This window comes from Gracilinanus agilis, chromosome 4 (assembly GCF_016433145.1).
Source record: "Gracilinanus agilis isolate LMUSP501 chromosome 4, AgileGrace, whole genome shotgun sequence".
NCBI lineage: Eukaryota > Metazoa > Chordata > Mammalia > Didelphimorphia > Didelphidae > Gracilinanus > Gracilinanus agilis.
This window is the reverse complement of record NC_058133.1, coordinates 159905378-159924636: the sequence shown is the minus strand read 5'-3', so window position 1 is coordinate 159924636 and position 19259 is coordinate 159905378. Positions and strand designations below refer to the sequence as shown.

The following is a 19259-nucleotide window of genomic DNA, read 5'->3' as shown; positions in this document are numbered from 1 at the left end:
GCCTTCAAATAGTATCATCAAATCAAATGTAATTACCAGAGAGAGCCCACTGAGTGAATGCTAATTGAAACTCATTTGTAAGTAATAAATCATTGCTTCTCAGAACCTCCAATTCATTTCCAACTCCTCTCCAGAGGAATGGCTCTTCAAAAGCTTCTGTAGTCCTTGGCACTAGCCAGGATGATGGTTTTTGGACAAAGATGGAGTTAATTAAGCTGCAGCACATGAAAATTGCTTCTAAACCACTCACTTAATAAAGGAACTAACCTAATAGAAGTATCACTGTCTGCCGTTCGTGGCCTGTTTTTACAGATATTTCTGAATTTGTGTGCACCTGGGGATACTTCAAGTCAAGTAAAGAAGCCAAAAAGCAGAGGCAGTCAGGTGGCTCAGTGGTAGAGAGCTAGATTTGGAGTCAGAGAGACTTAAGTTCAAATCTAACCTCAGACATTTCCTACTTAGTAAGATAGAAGGTAAGAATTAAAAAAAATAAAGTCAAGAAGCATTTATTAAGCACTTATTTAATGCCAGGCACTGTGCTTGATAGGATACAAATGCAATCAGACAGTTCTTGCTCTCAGGGAATTTATATTTTAGTGGGGGGAGACAATGCATAATAGTCAAAAAATTACAGTTAATAAAGCATAAAATAATTTAGACTTGAGTTGGTTCATTGAAGGTTGATAAGGAAGAGAGGAGAGTGTAGCTAGTGCATGGATGCTGTCCTAGGAAAGAACAGATGTGAAGGGATTGGTGATCACGAGGATGAAGATTAGGGACACTCCAGTGGTCTCCTTCTTGGTCTCCCTGCTTCAAGTATTTAATTTTTCTTTGGTAGATGGGAGTTTCTGTTTGATAACAAACTGATAAAATGACCTAAGTTTTAATCCGCATGATATTCCAGAATATGATATGGTTTATTCAGGCTCTCAGAGGAGAAAACAACCCCAAGAAGATAAATGTAACTTGCCCAAGGTCATAGGATCCTGGGTCCTTACAGAGTAAGGGAATAATAAAAGATTTTCTATTCTGCTCTGAAGGGTAGAGAGCTACAAAGGGCTTTAGAATTCAAGTCTGCTACTTGAACTGATGTGCAGTGAAATAAGCAGAACCAGAAAAACATTATACACAGTAACTGAAACATTGTGGGATGATCAAAGGTGATTGACTTTGCTACTAGCAGTAAAACAATGATCCAGGACAATTGTGAGGGACTTATGAGAAAGAATGCTATCCACATCCTGAGAAAGAACTGGGGAAGTTGAAATTCAGAAGAAACCATGATTTATCACTTGTTCATATGGGTACATCATTTAGAGTTTTGGTTTTAAAGGATTGCCCTTTTACAAAAGTGAATAATATGGAAATGGTTTGAGGGATATCCCAGTGGAATTGCTTGTCATCTTCAGGGGGGAATGAAGGGAGCGAGAAAACATGAATCGGGTAACCATGAAAAAAATTTAAAAATTAAAATTAAAAACATTTTTTAAAGACTAAGGAAAGAAAAACAAATAAATAAATAAACTAGATATCATCAAGTCTAGCGCTACCATCCATGTTCTACACATGAGGAAATTGAGGCCCAGAGGCATCAAAGGACTGGCCCAAGATCAATGAAGCAATCAGTAACAGAATCATGATTTGAGGGATGGTCCTTCAAAAGCCAAATTTAGAGTTATTTCCAAAAACAATAAAAACTGACATTTCTATAGAACTGTTTTGTTGTTGTTTAGTCATGTCCCTCTTTGTGATCATATTTGGGGTTTTCTTGGCAAAGATATTAGAGTGATTTGCTATTTTCTTCTCTAGTTTATTTTACAGATGAGGAAACGGAGGCAAAAGGGATTACCTCCTCCTTCTTTGAACTCTGGCACCTATCTGTACCATTTAATGATATACTAAATATGTAGTATATTTGATCATTTTTCAGTCATATCTAACTCTTTGTGACTTCATTTGGGGTTTTCTTGCAAGATACTGGAGTGGTTTGCCATTTCCTCCTCCTTTTCATTTTATACCTGAGGCTAACAGGATTAAGTGCCTTGATCAGGGCCCCATAGCTAGTAATTATCTGAGGTCATATTTGAACTCAGATCATCCTGACTACAGGACTGGCACACTATCCACTGCACCATCTACATACATTATCTTATTTAAACTTCACAACAACCCTGTCAAGTAGGCATATTTATTAGCCTCATTTTATAGATAAGAAAACTGAGAATCAGAGAAGCTAAGTAAGTGGGATTCAAATACTAATCTTCTTGATGCCAAGCCCAATGCATTTTCTTTCTTTCTTTTTTTTTAACCCCTTACCTTCTATCTTGGAATTGATTCTAAGGCAGAAGAGTGGTATGCCCTAGGCAATTGGGGTTAAATGACTTGTCCAGGGTCACACAGCTTGGATGTGTCAATGCGCTTTCCACTAAGTCACACTGTCCCTCACAGACTTAGTGAAAAAGACAGGAATAATGTTTGAGATTCCTTATTCCCAGGCTATTGATCTTTCCATTATACTGTCCTGCCTCAGGGAAGGAGTTTTAGGTTTTCAATCAAGAAATTCAGTCAATCAATCAATCACATATTTACTGAGCACTAATGCTCCCATTTCTTGTGTAGCCTGTGGAGGATCAGTTTCACTTCTTTATAGCCTCAACACTTATGCACCAAGTGGAGAAAAGCAGAAGCTCAAATGATCAGAACTTGAGCAACCATCGTCCCCTCCTCTCATGCTTGCTATTAGCCTTTACCTTCTAAAAACAAAAGACCCAACATCAACATTATGCCTTTCTCTTGCCCTAACTGCTTTATTGCTTTAATGAATACCTCCCCCCCAACACACATATTTTTACTATGTCTGCATTCATCTCTAAGTGATGTTTTTGTCATTTGTTTATCTTTTTTGCATGCTTCCTTTCCTCCTTCCTTCCCTCCTTCCTTCCTTCCTTCTTTCCTTCCTTCCTTCCTTCTTTCCCAATTATTCCTCTTTGGTCCAGCCATACTGTTATACTTGCTTCTCCTTGCATTTGATAGTTCATCTCCTGTCTCCAGGTCTTGACCTACATTGTTCTCCAGATCTGGTATACTCTCCTTCATAACCCTATCTCCTGGGATCACTGATTGAATTCAAGAACCAGATCAAGTAATACCCATTGTGAGAGATGTTTTCTAATCTTCCCAGAAACTGTTACCTTCACCACAAAGTTATTTTTTTTTAAATCTTACCTGTCTTAGAATTGATACAAATATTGGTTCTAAGGCAGAAGACAGTTAGGTGACTTGCCCAGGGTCACACAGCTAGGAAGTGTCTGAAGCCAAAATTGAACCTAGGACTTCCTATCTCCAGGTCTGGCTCTCTAGCACAGAGCCAACTAGCTTCTCTCGAAAGGTTATTCACAAAAAATGTATATATATCATAAATACAAGCTTATGTATATACATACATATTGTTATATTGAACCTCTGGGAGCTAGGGTTCACTTGGTGATTGACAGGTGAATCATTTGGATGTCAGAATGTTCCCAGAGAGGCATGCGGACACAGGAGAGGGCAGTTGGGAACCCTGGGAGAGGTTCTGGGGTCTTTACCTGTCCTTGAGGCGGGAGATCAGTGGATCCTGGTCTTTGGGAAATTGAGACTTGCAAACTCAACCCTGCAAGCTCCTCCTGTGTTTCCAGTTTCGTCATCAACCTGTATCAGACCACCATCTCTGCTTCTACTGTCCCTAGATATTAGGGAGTAAATCATCTTAGTCATCTAGGTTTCCCAGGGCCCGGGAGGGATCCGGGAAGTGGGCAGGAGAAGAAGAAGAGGGTGGATAAAGGGTAGAAATCTCAACTGATTAGGCTTAAGATCTATTGAAGAAGAAGCTGAAGGTTACATAGCAGTTTGCCTGCTCTGGTGTAGCCCTGGCCAGGCTGTACCAGGGAGAAGCCATCATCTTGATTCCTTCATTTTGCCTGCAGTTAGAGATTCATTATTATCTGTTTTAAAGTAGGGTCTCCCAATACCTCTATCCCATACCATTATCCTTCTGTGCCAAATATATTCCAAGTTTTAAAGTACCTTCCTGAATTGATTATTCAAAAGTTTATTTGGGAAGGGAGTCACGCAGTCAGATTACCAACATTACCCAGCTGAAGAGCCCAATAATTAATATCAATTAACCCCAGGTGGGTCCTGAAGGGATAACATACTTTGACCTAAAGGATCCTGCCTGGGCAACTGTTATAAAGGAGAAGTGCCATCCTGTCCTCTCTCTGTACTCCATCTACATATACATTTAATAGACAGTAGCTCCTTTTACTATAACAATATATACATACACACATGCTACCTTCCCCGAAAGAATGTAAGTACCTTGAGGGCAGAGTCTATTTTACTACTTTTTTATCTCCAACACTTCACACAGTGCCTGGCATGCAGTAAGTGCTTAATAAATGCTTATTGTTTGATTAGTTGATAGGATAAATAAGATAATATAAGATATTGAAACTCAGTTAAGAAGATGTGGTAAATCACAGAGGAACTCATTTCTCCCACAAATACTTCATCAATGGTCTTTTTCAAAAAGCACAGATCAACAATCTTGACAGACTTGAGACGGGGAATGCCATTCGAGTCATCTTTCACATCCATGTATCTTTGATTTCATTTTGGGTTTTGGTTATGTATGACTTTGCTCTTATAACAATGCCCAATCCCATGGAAGTGTGTTTTGCCTGACAATAAAAAAAAAATGGAAAAATAAAAGCACAGGTCAAATAATGATCTGCTGATGTTAGTAGAAATGGATGTGGTAGGAAAAAAATGGAAACTAAGGCGATGCCCATCACCTGAAGAATGGCTGAGTAAGTCAGGATATATGAATATGATAAAATATTGTTGTGTTATAAGAAATGAGGAAATACATTATTTCAAAAAGACATGCAAAGACATATGAACTGATGCACAGTGAAGTGAGTAGCAACAGAACAATTTATACTATTATGTCAATATTATAAAAATGAGCAATTTTTAAGTTGTATAAAATGATGAAGAATAAAGTAAGCAGAACAACAAAACTATAAAAAAATTATTTTGAAAGCTGTAGGAACTATAATAAATACAAAGGCCATTCATGATTCCAGAGGACTGATGAAGAAACACGCTACACATTAGATAGAGGTAATGGACTAAGGGTGTAGAATGAGACATATACATAAACGTATATAATTTTGTATATGGCCATTAAGGGAATTGACTTCACATATTTATCATAAGAAATTTGTTTTCCTTCTCTCCTTTTTTCCAGTGAGTTAGGGGAAATAATAGAAAATAGATCTGATTGTTTGCCTTTTAAATAGATGTCGGGTTGGTACTGCAGATATGGAAAGCTACATGCATCTTTAGATGAGGTCACTGTATTATTATTATTTCTTGACTCTGTTTTCTGTCTTAGTATCATATCTAAGACAGAAGGGCAAGAGTTAGGCAAATGGCATTAAGTGACTTGCCCAGGGTCACACAGGAAGTGTCTAAAACCAGATTTGAACCTAGATCCTCCCAACTCCAGACCTGGAGGTATCTACTCACTGGGCTACTTAGATGCCCTCAAGATCACTGTATTATTAATTATCCTTAACTGCTTTACTTTGTTATAAGAAAACTCTCAGGAAATGGGGATAAGTTGTAAATTTGAGTAATATAAAAACAAAACACATCAATAAAATTAAAAAAAATTTTAATGTAGTACTCTGACCTTGGACAATTCAGAGAGACTTGAAACCTTCTAGCTCTCTGAGAATGTGCATACCAAGGGAAATAGAAGCCAGAATTAGGAGTCCAGGATATGGAAGTCAGAACCAAATAGATCCTGTCACTCTGACCAAGAGTATCAGGGGAGGAAGGCATGCAACACGACCCTGGCTTCAAGTCAATGAAAATTTAGTGACAGAATAGCCTAATGGCTTGAATGAATTGGTTACCTGGCCATTAGGAATTGTATTCCAAAGTACTGAAAGAATTTGCAGATGAGATTGTTAAAATCATCATCCCCAAAGGATCATGAAAAATGGAAATGGCATCACAGGCCTACAGATGGGAAAATTTTTAGTTTTCAAAAAGAAGAATACAATGAATCCTGCAAATTGTTGGTCAATTAGCCTGACATCTATTTCCAGAAAAACTCTTTGATGGATTAAATATATAGTGTGCAAATGCTTAAAAAGAGAATCATGATGAATCAGAATGACTTAAGACTAGGTCATGCAAGGCTAACCTGATTTCCTGTTCTGATGAGCTTGCCAGGCTGGTAGATGAGAAAAATCTCAATGTCATGATATGCCTGGATTTCTGCGAATCATTTGACAAAGTCTCTGATGATATCTTTGTGAGTAAGGCAGAGAGAGACATGGGGTCTGGAGGGTAATATAATTAGGTAGACATGGAATTAACTGAATAATTGGATCAAAATGATGCTGATTAATGGAATGGCTTCAAGTTAGAGGAAAGCCTACAGTGTCAGACCATACAGTTCTGCTATTGTCTGTTTTGCTCAGTATTTTTATCAATGATTTGAATGAAGATTTAGAAGGGAACTTAGATTTAAATCTTCATATCTAGACTTCAGTCTCTTTAGGATTCACTTCAGTGATCACTTATCTCCTCCTGTGAAGCTTCTTTCTATTGACCTGAAATATTCTAGTACCCTACGATATGATTCATATCAGTTAGGAAAACTGAATTCATTTAGGACAGGTAGGTACTCTCTTGGGGAAGCTAGATGACACAAAGGATACAGTGCCAGACCTGGAGTTGACAAGACTCATCTTCTTGATCAAATCCAACTTCATATATGTATTGCCTAACCCTGAGCAAGTCATTTAACCTTGTTTGCCTCAGTTTCCTCATCTATTAAATGAGCCTGAGAAGGAAATGGCAAACCATTCCAGTATCTTTGCCAAGAAAACCCCAAATGGGGTCACAACAAGCTGGATACAACTGAAATGACTGATCATCAATCCCCTTCTGCTCATTCAGCAACTTTCTGAAAAGTTACCCTTCTCTGTTAGACAGCCAATATGGGAACAGTGTGGTGTAGTAGAAATATTATTGAAATTTTTTATTGAACCTGAAATCATGGGACCTGAGTTCAAGCCCCAGCTCTGCCACCCAATATCTGAGTGAACTTAGGAAAGTGCCCAAACTCTCTGGACCTCAGTTTCCTCATCTATAAAATGAGGAATTTAATCTACATGGCTTCTGAGGTCCATTCCAGTTCTAAGTCTATGATGTTTTTTATTGTTGTTTGTTGTTTTCAGTCATGTTTGATTCTTCATGATCCCTTTTGGGGTTTTCTTGGCAAAGATGCTGGAGTGGTTGGCCATTTCCTTCTCCAGCTCATTTTACAGATGAGAAAACTTTGGCAAACAAGGTTAAATGACTTGCTTAGGGTCCACACAGCTAGTAAGTGTCTGAGGCTGGATCTGAACTCAGGAAGATGAATCTTCCTGATTCCTGGCCTTGTGCGCCATCCACTGCAGCACCTAGCTGCTGCCCAGTCCATGATATAGAAGGCCACTATTAAAATGCATATTTCCTTGGAGGGGAATTTTCTTCTACTGTCATATAATAGTAAGCTGAATGCTTTAACAATGAAACTATTTGTTTTCTTAGGAGTTATAAACATGAAATGAAGAGATGCATTTCAGCGAGAGAGCAGAGCCTGGAGGGATTGAAAGGTTGGAGTACAGTGAGAGTTTGGGAGTGGAGTGCAGGACAGGTGGAAAGAAGGAAGGAAACAGTGAATTGTGGAGAACACTAAGCAAAAATGTCAACTTTTTCACGATTTGTCTTGTATGTCCTGTTGAATCTATAAAGCATGTGAGGCTAGTCTTCCCCTTTCAAACAGGAGAAACAGGAAGCTCTTTATTAAATTAGAAAGTGGAGATATTTAAAAGCATGATCGGAAAGATGACTTCACCCATCAGAGATGCTGTTGCCAAGAAAACAAATAATGTGGGTGGTTTACCAAGATATTGGGAGGCAGCAGGGGCATTAAAGTTGTCCGAGAAAATGCATTTTGCAGCAGGACAGGTGTGGTCATCTGTAAAAACTTTTCTGGTTTGTTAGACCTATTTTTTTTTTTGTTAAATGCCATTTCTACTCCAGACATATTTCCTGTTCCTACCTGGCATTCACCTCCCTTCCCTTTTAAGAAATATTTAGTTTTTTAAAAAAATTTATTGTGAGGAACAGCCAGTGGCTTAGTGGAGTCCTAGAGATGAAAGGTCCTGGGTTCAAATTTCACCTCTGATATTAGCTGTGTGACCCTGGATAAGTCATTTAACTCCAGTTGCCTAACCTTTGCCACTCTTCTGCCTTGGCTTCTGAGGTCCCTTTCAGCTCTAAATCTATGATATTTTTTTTAATTGTTGTTTAGTTATTTTCAGTCATGTTTGATTCTTCATGACCCCTTTGGGGGTTTCCTTGGTAAAGATACTAGAATGGTTGGCCATTTCCTTCTCCAGCTATTTCTAGACAGAAAGGAAGGGTTTAAGATAGAAGGAAAGGGTTTAAAAATTACTGTGAGCTTAGCAGTCATCAACAAAGATAAAACATTACATAGGCCTCTACATGCATTGGTTTTGAGCTGAAAGGAATCTGAGGCCATCTCATTCAACCTCCTCACTTATACATGAGGAAACTGAAGCTGAAAGCGGTATAGCTTGTAAGTGTGACTGAGGCAAGATTCAAACTCAATTTTAATATATAAAGAAATACAAATATTGTATAGGAAAATGTGAATTGAGGACATATATAGTTTGTTTTTTAAGAAATATGTATATTATATGTTAAATATACATTTTAAATAAATGAGATAAACAAGAAGGTTAGGCATAAATTTACCTTGCCCAGTCGACAAAGTAAAAAACATTTTATTGTTGCCTTTTTTGCACATCTGTTGCTACTCATGTGGTACCTTTTCTCCCACCACTAAAATGCCTCCCTTTCAACAAATCTATCATCTGTTGCCTGTCTGTCTGTCTATCTATCTATCTATCTATCTATCTATCTATCTATCTATCTATCTATCATCTATCTATCTATCTATCTATCTATCTATCTATCTATCTATCTATCCATCTTTCTGTTTATCTATAGTCCAACAAAGGATATCAACATTTTCATCATGCCATAGAACATATAGCTCATTCTTTATCTATAATCCATTACTTCTCTGTTGAGAGTAAAAAGGAATGCTTCTTTGTAAGTACTCAGAAGCAATGAACATTCACTGCTTTGATTAGAGTTCTGAGATAATTCAAAATTGTTTTCCTTCACATTAATTGTTGTCATTTTGGAAAATGTTTCCTTAGATCTGCTCATTTCACTGTGAAACAGTTCACATAAATCTTCCCAAGTTTCTCTGAATCCATCCCTTTCATTATTTTTTATAACACAATAATATTCCATTATGCTCATATGTTTATTTATCCATTCTCCAACTGATGGATGCTCATTTTGTTTCTAGTTCTTAACTACTAGGAAAAACATTACTATGAATATCATTGTATCTTGGGTCCTTTTCCTCTGACCTTGACTTTTTGGGGATATATGCCAAACAGTAGAATCACTGGGTCAAAAGGTCTATTTTTGGGCATCCCAAATTGTTTTCCAGAATTGTTGAATCTATTCACAACTTGAGCCACTAATAATAAGATATGCACCAATTAGTGGAACTTTGAGGTTCCACCTCACACCTATCAAATTGGCAAAGCTGGACAAAAAAATTAACAATTGTGAGGGGATTGTGTGAAGATAGACACAGTGATTTGTGTTTATCTTGTTATTAGTGTTTTGAGCATTTTTATGTGGTTGATGGTAGATTTCATTTCATCATTAGAGAACTACCTATTTATATTCTTGTGTCACTTGCTTATTATGACTCTTGTTTGTGTATTTTTTAAAGCAGTTCTTTGTATATCTTAAGATATTAGTCCTTTAGCAGAGAAATTTGTTATAAATATCCCTGCCCCCAGTGATTTCCTTTCTAATTCTAACTATTGTGTTTGGACAAAAGCCTTTCAATTTTATGAAATCGAAATTAGCCATTTTATCTTTTACAATTATGTCTATGTCTTGCATAGATAAGAATTTTTTCCCTAGACATAATTAAGTATTTCCTTCTCTATTGTATGTGTGTTTGTGATATGACCATTTATATTTAGGTCATGTTATCATTTGGAATTAATTGTGGCATATGGTATGAAGTATATGTGTTATGTTTCACATGTCCTCACCTCTTTTTCCTAGAATCTCCCATTCCTGGAAGTTTCCATGTTAAAAGACTTCCATGTACCCATGGAATTTTGCCAATTGATGGCTTCCTGCTTGTGATATTATGGGAGGGGATTAATATGTCCCATTGATAATAATGGCATCTGTTTCATAGGATTGTTGTAAGGATAAAATGAGATAATATTTGTGAATATTATCTTAACACAGTACTTGACACATAATAGGTTCTTATTTCTTTCTTTCTCTAAGAGCCATTATATGAAATCTCGGAGGATAAGTGTTTTCAATATTTATTTCATGAAACCTCCATTAAAGTGCCTTGTGGGGTTGTAGATTTTAAGCTGTAAGGGACCTTGCAGTTGGTCAAGTCCAAACTCCTTATTCTATATAGTTTGGGGAACAGACTAAGAGAAATTAAATGACTTTCCTGAGATCACTCAGTAAGTGGCAAAACCAGGATTTGAACTGACATCTTCCGACTCAAGATCCATCCTTTTTTCCACTCCACCACAGTATGGCAATCACCCTGGTTCTTGAAAATTGTGAAGAACTTCATGACCACTGACTGAGATCTATTGAGACATGGAGCGTTTGCATGGGTGCTATGAGTACCTACATTGATGAAATAACCAATATTTGTTTTTCTATTTCAGAGAAACAGACAATAGAAAAGACATAGAACAGTTATCATTTACATCATTTACAAAACATGTCACAAGACTGAGCTAGTTACCGGACTGGACTAGATGATCTTTTGAAGTCCCTTCAAGTTCAAACATTCTGTACCTTTGATTCTAAACTATGGCTTTCTTGCCTTCTAGTCAGTTCTATTTCAGTGATAGAGTGAGGAAGATCCTTCATCTAACCTCAGAAGACATCGTGGAGAATGAATGAAGCTGAAGCACTCCCAGTTTGTGGAAAAGGTTGGGAAATCTCCTTCCTAAGTACTCAAACTTGCCTTTTGTGTGCCCTATCTTGTCAAAGATCTAGTTTCTACTAGGCAACAGCTAGTCATTTGATAAACTGATAAATCTGATGAACTAATCTGATACACTAATCAATTTCCAAGTAGCATCATATGCTAGAGAAAATTCCTTAATTCAAGTAGAGATTTCAGGTTCCATGGAGTATTAGAGGAGGAAATATTTTTGAATGTGTGGGGTCTTATGGAACCTTTCTAGTCCCATGTACATAACCAGATTCCTAGGCTATCTTCAGGAAAAAGAGGGCCCAGGTACACAAGGACCCATATTTTGGACTCCTGAGCACCTTCTTATTTCCGTGATTAAACTGGACTGCCCTGAGTTTCTTTAAAATCAGCAGGGCTCAAACCACCCTCACCCCCCCCCCCCAAGCAATGATTGGTTTAAAAGCCATGCATCTCCATTCAGCATCCCTTAATTTTAGTGTAATTCAGCATGCTTGAAACAATTTGTCACCAACCTCTACTCATTGTGTTTACTTTGGCCCTTTTGGATGGGAAAAGTCTACAAAGCAGGATTATGCTCACTATTTAATAAGCCTTGATAAGAGATAGCTGACAAAGTGGAAAATTGTGCCTTCTTTCCATTCCTTAGTCCCAGTGGCTTTTGATGATTTAACTTCTGCCCTTGTTGGCTAAAGAAGTTGTTCTCACTTATCTTCTGATCCTGTATTTACCTGGAAGGTCTTTCCAACTTCTACATGAATCATTGAAAGAAAACTATTAGTCGAAGTCTCCCCATTGGCCAGAGCCTCTTGTTTGTAAACAGTGATGGAGAGAGAATTCTGAATGGACTGAATAGTTGTGTTTATTCTTGGACAAGTATGTGTGTGGAATACTAGCTCATATGTCCTGTCACATAGGAGAAACATTTATCCAAAAAGTTTGAGAGTATTGTGTCTTATCCACCAGGTGGCACTCAACTTGAATTGCCACCACCAGACTTAATCTTTCATGCCCACTGACTAGTCCATATCCCTGATGGCCAGTACAGGGTATTAAAATCAGCAAATATCTGGATTGCTCCCTCTACCATGTTTAGGAGAAAGTTTGGAACCCCAGCTCTATACTTCACTAGCAAAGAGTTTATTGGCCTTTGTTTGATTTGGACAAATACGATCTTGTCCACCAGGTCTTCAAAGGAAATTGCAATTTCTACCTTTGTGGAGAGTAAGATGAGGGTCATGGCTCTCATCGCAGCCTAGTGTGGGTGGGTGGGAATAAACCAACATCTAAAACTGCTATCTTTGGGTAATCCCTTCTTCAGTCTCCTATCTCCAAGAGGGGCATTAAGGGTTAAAATTATATCTATCACAGATCAAATGTTGGCAATTTAGAAGTATGATGCTCTCTTTAGGGGATCAACATAAAAGTCACTTTTCATGGTCTCTCTTAATGCCCGAGTAACATAGTCTACTCAGACTCAGCTTAGATCCCTTTCACCAAATACTAGCTATGCAAAAGACAATTGAACAACACATTTATGAAGAAGATTGGTAAACAGAAATTGAGGAAGTTATAAAGATTAAAATAGATCCATGTTGGCAAACTTATGGCATATGTGCTGGAGCAAGCTGGTAGAGCTTGATTTCCCCCTCTCCACATGCACCTGAGGGCATTTCTCACATGACCCTCCCCTCTGTTCAACAGCCCAATTGGAGCGCTTCCTCCTTCCCCTGTCTGGGGTAAGGCAGGGGGCTCACATGGAGCATGAGGTTTGAAGTTTGGGCAATTGATCTCTAAAAGGTTAGCCATCACTGGGCTAGATGGATGTCAGAATACACAAGAATAAATAAGCATTTTGACTTTGGGAGCAAGGCAAAATTTTAGCTTAAGGAGAGAATGATCTAAATAGGAAGTTGACTCTAAGCAGTTTCTGGGAGTATAGGTGTTGTGAATCAAGGGATATGTTGGGGCACCAACTTCTTCACAAGTTTTCTACACTAGGGACTTCTATTAGCCATTCAGAAATTTGTGGCTTGCTTCTCACTATCTCCTCTAGAGTTTATGTTTTTACAAAATTACAGTCTCAGAGCTTTCTCAGCCAATCAGGAATCTGCAAAAAGCAACTTAGTATCCCAAGATGGTCCTTCAGGTTATTGCCCTCATCTTCCTTTGGGTAGGGATATTATTAGAGAAATTTACTGTTTTTAATTTTAGATTGTTGCTGTTACCCTTTCCTCCCCCCACTAGATCTTTGGTATAAATAGGAATACTTCCTTAGTCTACACAACCGTCACTTACCATCTCATTTCAGGCTCATGAATCAGAAGTAGAAAATATGTTATTGTTTTTTTCCCCCAGCTCATCAGTCTGCTGGTGAACAGGAATCATAATGGCTACCAGGTTTCAACTAATTCTGGTTGTGGAATAGAATCTCTTCATTGCTGCATAGCAGCCCTCAAAGAGAATTGTTTCAACTGCCTCCCCAGTTCTCATCTTGAGACCAGAAAACTGAACAGAGAAGGTATACAAGCACTGAATCTCTTTTCTAGTGTTATGTAGGTCCTTGTTTCAGAGAAGTGTGTTATTTTTTTTTTGTTTCCTTGTTTGTTTTAGGAGCTTTGGGGACAATCTCACTTCTGCCATCTTATCTCAGAGAGAAGTTAGGGACAATCACATTTCTGGAATAGTTTCTCAAAACTTTTCCCTCTGTTTGAAATATGATTGTGATGGAATACTATTGTGCTATAAGATATGATGAAGGGATATGATTTTTTCCCAGAAAAAATCTGGGAAGAACTATATGAATTGATGCAGGGTTAAATGAGCAAAGCCACTAAATCACTATACATAGTAACAGCATTATAATAATGATCAACTTTAAGAAACTTAGCTACTCTGATCAAAATAGTAATCCAAGATAGTTTCAAAGAACTCATAAAAAAATGCTCTCCACCTCCAGAGTGAAAACTGATGAACTTTGAGTGCAAATGGAAGTATAAGTTTTTTATCCTTTATTTTCCATGCTTTAATATTATTATTATTATCACTTGTGTGATAATTAGATTAAGTCTACCCTGCCCATCTTTAAAACACCTTCTAATTCTGGGAGGTCCTAACCCACCTGTGCTAAAGCGAGTAACGAATCAGAATCAACCGACTGCCCCCCACGCTTTCTATGAGAAAGCCTCTATTGTGATTGGACACGCAGGCTAGGGGAATGCTGGAAGTGATGCATAAGTGACCCCTTTAAAAGAGGGAGTTGACTGAGTGAGGCTTCTGGTTTGGTGAAGGGGACCTGAGGGAGCTTTGCTGGTTCATGACCGAGACTGTTCCACGTAGTGAGTTTAAAGACTGAATCTTCCTGAACTTCTATCAAGAAACTTCTTTTTATAGACTCTGTGAATGAAGTTTGCTCCATTCACCTCCGGGCCTCAGACCCCTTAACCCTCGGCTGAGGGTTAAGATCTACCTGGACTAATCAGTGGGATAGATTCTTATTTCCGTACTTCTTTCTCTTCTCTCATGTAAATAAACTTCCATAAAAGGCAATTTTGATTTGAGATTATTCTTAATTGAGGATTGATAATAATTCAATCCTCTAGCGACCATCTTTAATATATTGAACCCATAAAACCCCCTTTTCACCCTTACATTTGCGACATGGCTAACATGAAAAGGTTTCATGTGATGTCATGTATATAACATATATCATATTGATTGTCTTCTCAATGAAAAGAATGTTAAAATCAAATAATACTTTTTTTTTAAAATGCAGTCTTCTCTGTTACACATCTTTGAATGGATCTACTTCACGGAAAAGGTTAGAAAAGACAGCAAAACAAAGCAAGTCCTTGTGGGCCATCTATCTCTAAAGGATATAATTTAATTTTTTAAAGCATCTTCAATCAGTTTATATTCATTGTCTAATATCTCTTTATTTTATATCCCCTACCCATAATCCCATTATATAGTGTATTATAGTGATAAATTGTAGCTATAAGATTTATTTTTTAATTTTTATTTAATTAATTAATTTGGAACATTTTTCCATGGTTACAGGATTCACGCTCTTTCCCTCCTCTTCCTCCACCCCCCTCCCATAGCCAACACACAATTCTACTGGGTTTTACATATGTCATTGATCAAGACCTATTTCCATATTATTGCTATTTGCATTAGGGTGATCGTTTAGAGTCAATATCCCCAAAAATATCCCCATCAACTCATGTGATCCAGTAGTTGTTTTTCTTCTGTGTTTCTACTCCCACAGTTCTTCCTCTGAATGTGGATAGCATCCTTTCTCAAAAGTCCCTCAGGGGGCAGCTGGGTAGCTCAGTGGATTGAGAGTCAGGCCTAGAGATGGGAGGTCCTAGGTTCAAATCCAGCCTTAGTCACTTCCCAGCTGTGTGACCCTGGACAAGTCACTTGACCCCCATTGCTCACCCTTACCACTCTTCCACTAAGGAATCAATAAACAGAAGTTAAGGGTTTAAAAAAAACAAAACAAAACAAAAAAGTCCCTCAGAATTGTCCTGGATCATTGCATTGTTGCTAGTACAGAAGTCCATTACATTCAATTGTACCACAGTGTATAGTCTCTGTGTATAAGATTCTACTGGTTCTGCTCCTTTCACCCTGCATCAATTCCTAGAGGTTGTTCATTCCAGTTCACATGGAATTCTTCCAGTTCTTTATTCCTTTGAGCACAATAGTATTCCATCACCAACAGATACCACAATTTATTCAGCCATTCCCCAATTGAAGGACATCCCCTCATTTTCCAATTTTTTTCCACCACAAAGAGCATGGCTATAAATATTTTTGTACAAATCTTTTTCCTTTTGATCTCTCTGGGGTATAAACCCAGCAATGGTATGGCTGGATCAAAGGGCAGGCAGTCTTTTAGCACCCTTAGGGCATAGTTCCAAATTGTCATCCAGAATGGTTGGATGAATTCACAACTCCACCAGCAATGCATTAATGTCCCAATTTTGCCGCATCCCCTATAACATTTATCACTTTACTTTGCTGTCATGTTAGCCAATTATAAGGTTTAATAGTAAGTAATAATCTCAGTTACTGATTGAATAACTGTATAGGGAATCAGTAATCAATAATCATAATTAAAATTAAGGAATTAAAATAAGGAAAATTCCCTGCAGTCCCTTGCAAAAATATACTTGTGAAAGGGAGTTTGTACATGCCTTTAGTGGCCTAGAATATGTTCAGATGCTCCTGAGGCTCTAGGTTATCTCATTTGACTTTATTACCATATATGGTACAAGAGATTATATAATCTGCCTTGCAAAAGGCCAGACTGCCAGGATACCATTCCTCTAGGAGAAGGTAGAAGAATGTCTAGTGGAAATTAGATCCAATTTGGCTAACCCCTTTTGGGGTGAATTTGTATAATCTGACTCTTTTGCATTAAGTATAAATATCTGTCAGATGAAAAGCTTGGGATCTCAAACCATGCTGAGTGTGTCTGCAAACCCTGACTCTATGAACTACAGCTTTCAAAATAAAGACAGTTTTGTTCAGAAAATCATCCCCAGTTTTCTTCTTTTGTACCATCCACAGCTTTTTGTCTTACAAACATGTTTGCAAATATTCTAATGAAAAAGGGGGAAAAGTCAGTTAAAAATTAAAATAATTTATTTTAAATGTCATTAGGACTTGAGTTATATGTGAAAAAAATGTGTTATTTTGTAGCTCACAGGAGCTAATTATATAATGTTAGGCAAAAGGCAAAAGTGAATAAATCTTCAGAAAAGGAATCCACAATGCATTGTTACATCATTGAATCTGAAATAGTTACTGACTTACAATAGCTCTCTGCTGAAAGGTATTGGGGTAGAGGTGGGGAGGTGCAAGAGAAACATTTTGTTAACAAGTCAAGCAAAGGAGAATGTGTGTATGATTCTTTTGACTACATTAGACTATAAATTCTATGAGGGCAAGGATCTGAGTCATATCCGGATTTGCTATCTCCCAACTCCCTAGCATTTAAAAATGCACAGTAGGTTTTCTAAAGGTTTATGTAACTGAATTGAGTTGAGTTAAGAGGGAACTTTTTCCAACCCTTTCTCCCTGTTGGTTCAAGGGAAAGGAAGAAGTGAAAAAAGAAGAGATGGAGTTTGTTTTTCTTATTAGGCAGAGCTCCCTCCAAGTTGTGAACTGGATTCTGGTCATCTCCATTAGTTTCTCTTCTCATATTACTGCTTGGTCTGTTGTGTCATAAGGTCTCAGTTCCATTTGCTTTGACTTCTGTCACAGAAGCAATGCCCAGTCTTCCTCTTCCTTGCTGACTGTGTAGAAAAAGCATAGGGGACCAACCAGCCTAGCTCACAGACTTCTTCCCAGTCATCTTTCTGGTTGTCTTTTCCCTGTCTCAGTTCCATTACTTTTTATATAAAGGACATTCTTACCAAAGACAAAAGACTCAGAATCTTGGGGAACTCTGAGGAATGCCTCTGCATTTTGGCATTCCCATTTCTCCAAATTCAGGGCAATGTGCCTATGAGAGGGATTAATTCATATACAGTTATGCACCTAATTTAAGCAAACCAAATATGTGAATATGGAGTGAGAGAAGAATATATGAGTTCTGTCTATCCCCAAATTTAGATCTTATAGGGAGTAGTTTGAAACGAGAAAAGAGAATAGTATCTGAGATACTTGAAAAAGATCCAGTATTAAAATTCATAGCCTCAATCATCTAGGTACTAATTTGCAAGGTTTAGACAATAAACAAGAGGAGTTAGAGATCTTCTATGTAAGGCTGTGTATGTGTCTATATATGTATGTATGCATGTATGTGTATGTGCCCAATTTTGTATAATAGACATTACTGAGATTTGTTGAGAAAAAAAAAACCTGTGAACCAACTACTACTCTCAGTGGACATAATATATTAGAAACAGGATTGATCCGTGATGGTGAACCTATGTCACATATGCCAAAAGGTGGCATGCAGAGACCTCTCTGTGGACATGGGCGCAGTACCCAGCAGAGTTAGTTACTAGAAAGGCAAGGGGATTCTGGTGGAGCTGCTCCCTTCCCCCTCTCCACTATGCCTCCCCAACCCTCTGCACTTACTCCTTCCCCTGAGCAGAGTGATCAGGCCACTCCCCTGTCTGGGACTTTTTTCCTCCCCTGTCTGGGACTAGGGGCTGCAGAGGCATGGGAGGGAGAGTCTCCTCTCCCACCACTGGGCCTGGCTCCACTCCCTAAAAGATCTCCACTTTTGTTCCTTCCCCACCAGCCACAGGTCTGGGGAGTGACTCTGTACCCCAAAGGCTAACTATACTCCCTCCGCTCCCTGCTCCCATCCCCATGTGAATTGTAGTCCAATAGGTAGCCCCACTCCCAGCACAGCAATCTTGTCAAGGGTGCACCATTGTCATGCAAATATAAGCAGCCTAAAAGGTGCCCAGGTTACCTCTCTGTGACTGAGCCTAGCAGAAGCCGCATGGGGCTGCATTTGATTTGACAAGGATATGTACCCAGTTTGTAATAAGAAGCCACCTCCTCCCCCCCTCCCCAACTTCCTCCATCTTCCCAACCCTATTAGTCTTCTCCAGCCTAGCAAAGTCCAGCAGCCCAGCAGTAGCCTTCTCACTCAGCCCCAGTGGAGCTGGATACAGTAGCTGGTCTGGGCAGTGGCTGGAAGCGGCTTTGCCCCAGGCATGAGCCAGCTAGGAGCCTGGCCCCCAAACCCAAACCCAGGAGGAGAGGCACTTGGTTGGGGATGGGTGTGGGTGTAAGTGTGGCACTACGTGCCGTCTGGAGGGGCAGGGTATGGCATGTGGTCTAAAAGGTTTGCCATCACTGGGAAAGATAAAAGAGGACGGGTAAGTAGGTAGGGATAGCACTGTATATTAAGAAAGTATGCTCACATGAGGAAATTTCAAAATCAGAGGAAGGAAGGCAGAGGATATTTTGGTAAATTCAAAGATGGAAAAATAGGAATGATGTTATCATTGGAATATACTATAATATGATATAATACAAACTGTGATCAACATAACGATTATAATTCCAGAAGACC

General features: G+C 38.4%; 1 protein-coding gene across 1 annotated transcript in view; it reads right to left on the bottom strand.

The window, feature by feature from the left end:
- Positions 1-12458, bottom strand: part of CAPN9 (calpain 9) — a 104626-nt gene extending 92168 nt beyond the window's left edge. Inside the window, exon 1 of the mRNA XM_044674992.1 lies at positions 12230-12458. Coding sequence (XP_044530927.1) covers positions 12230-12458 — 229 coding nt within the window. The remainder of the gene's footprint in view (positions 1-12229) is intronic.
- Positions 12459-19259: the final 6801 nt, after the last annotated feature.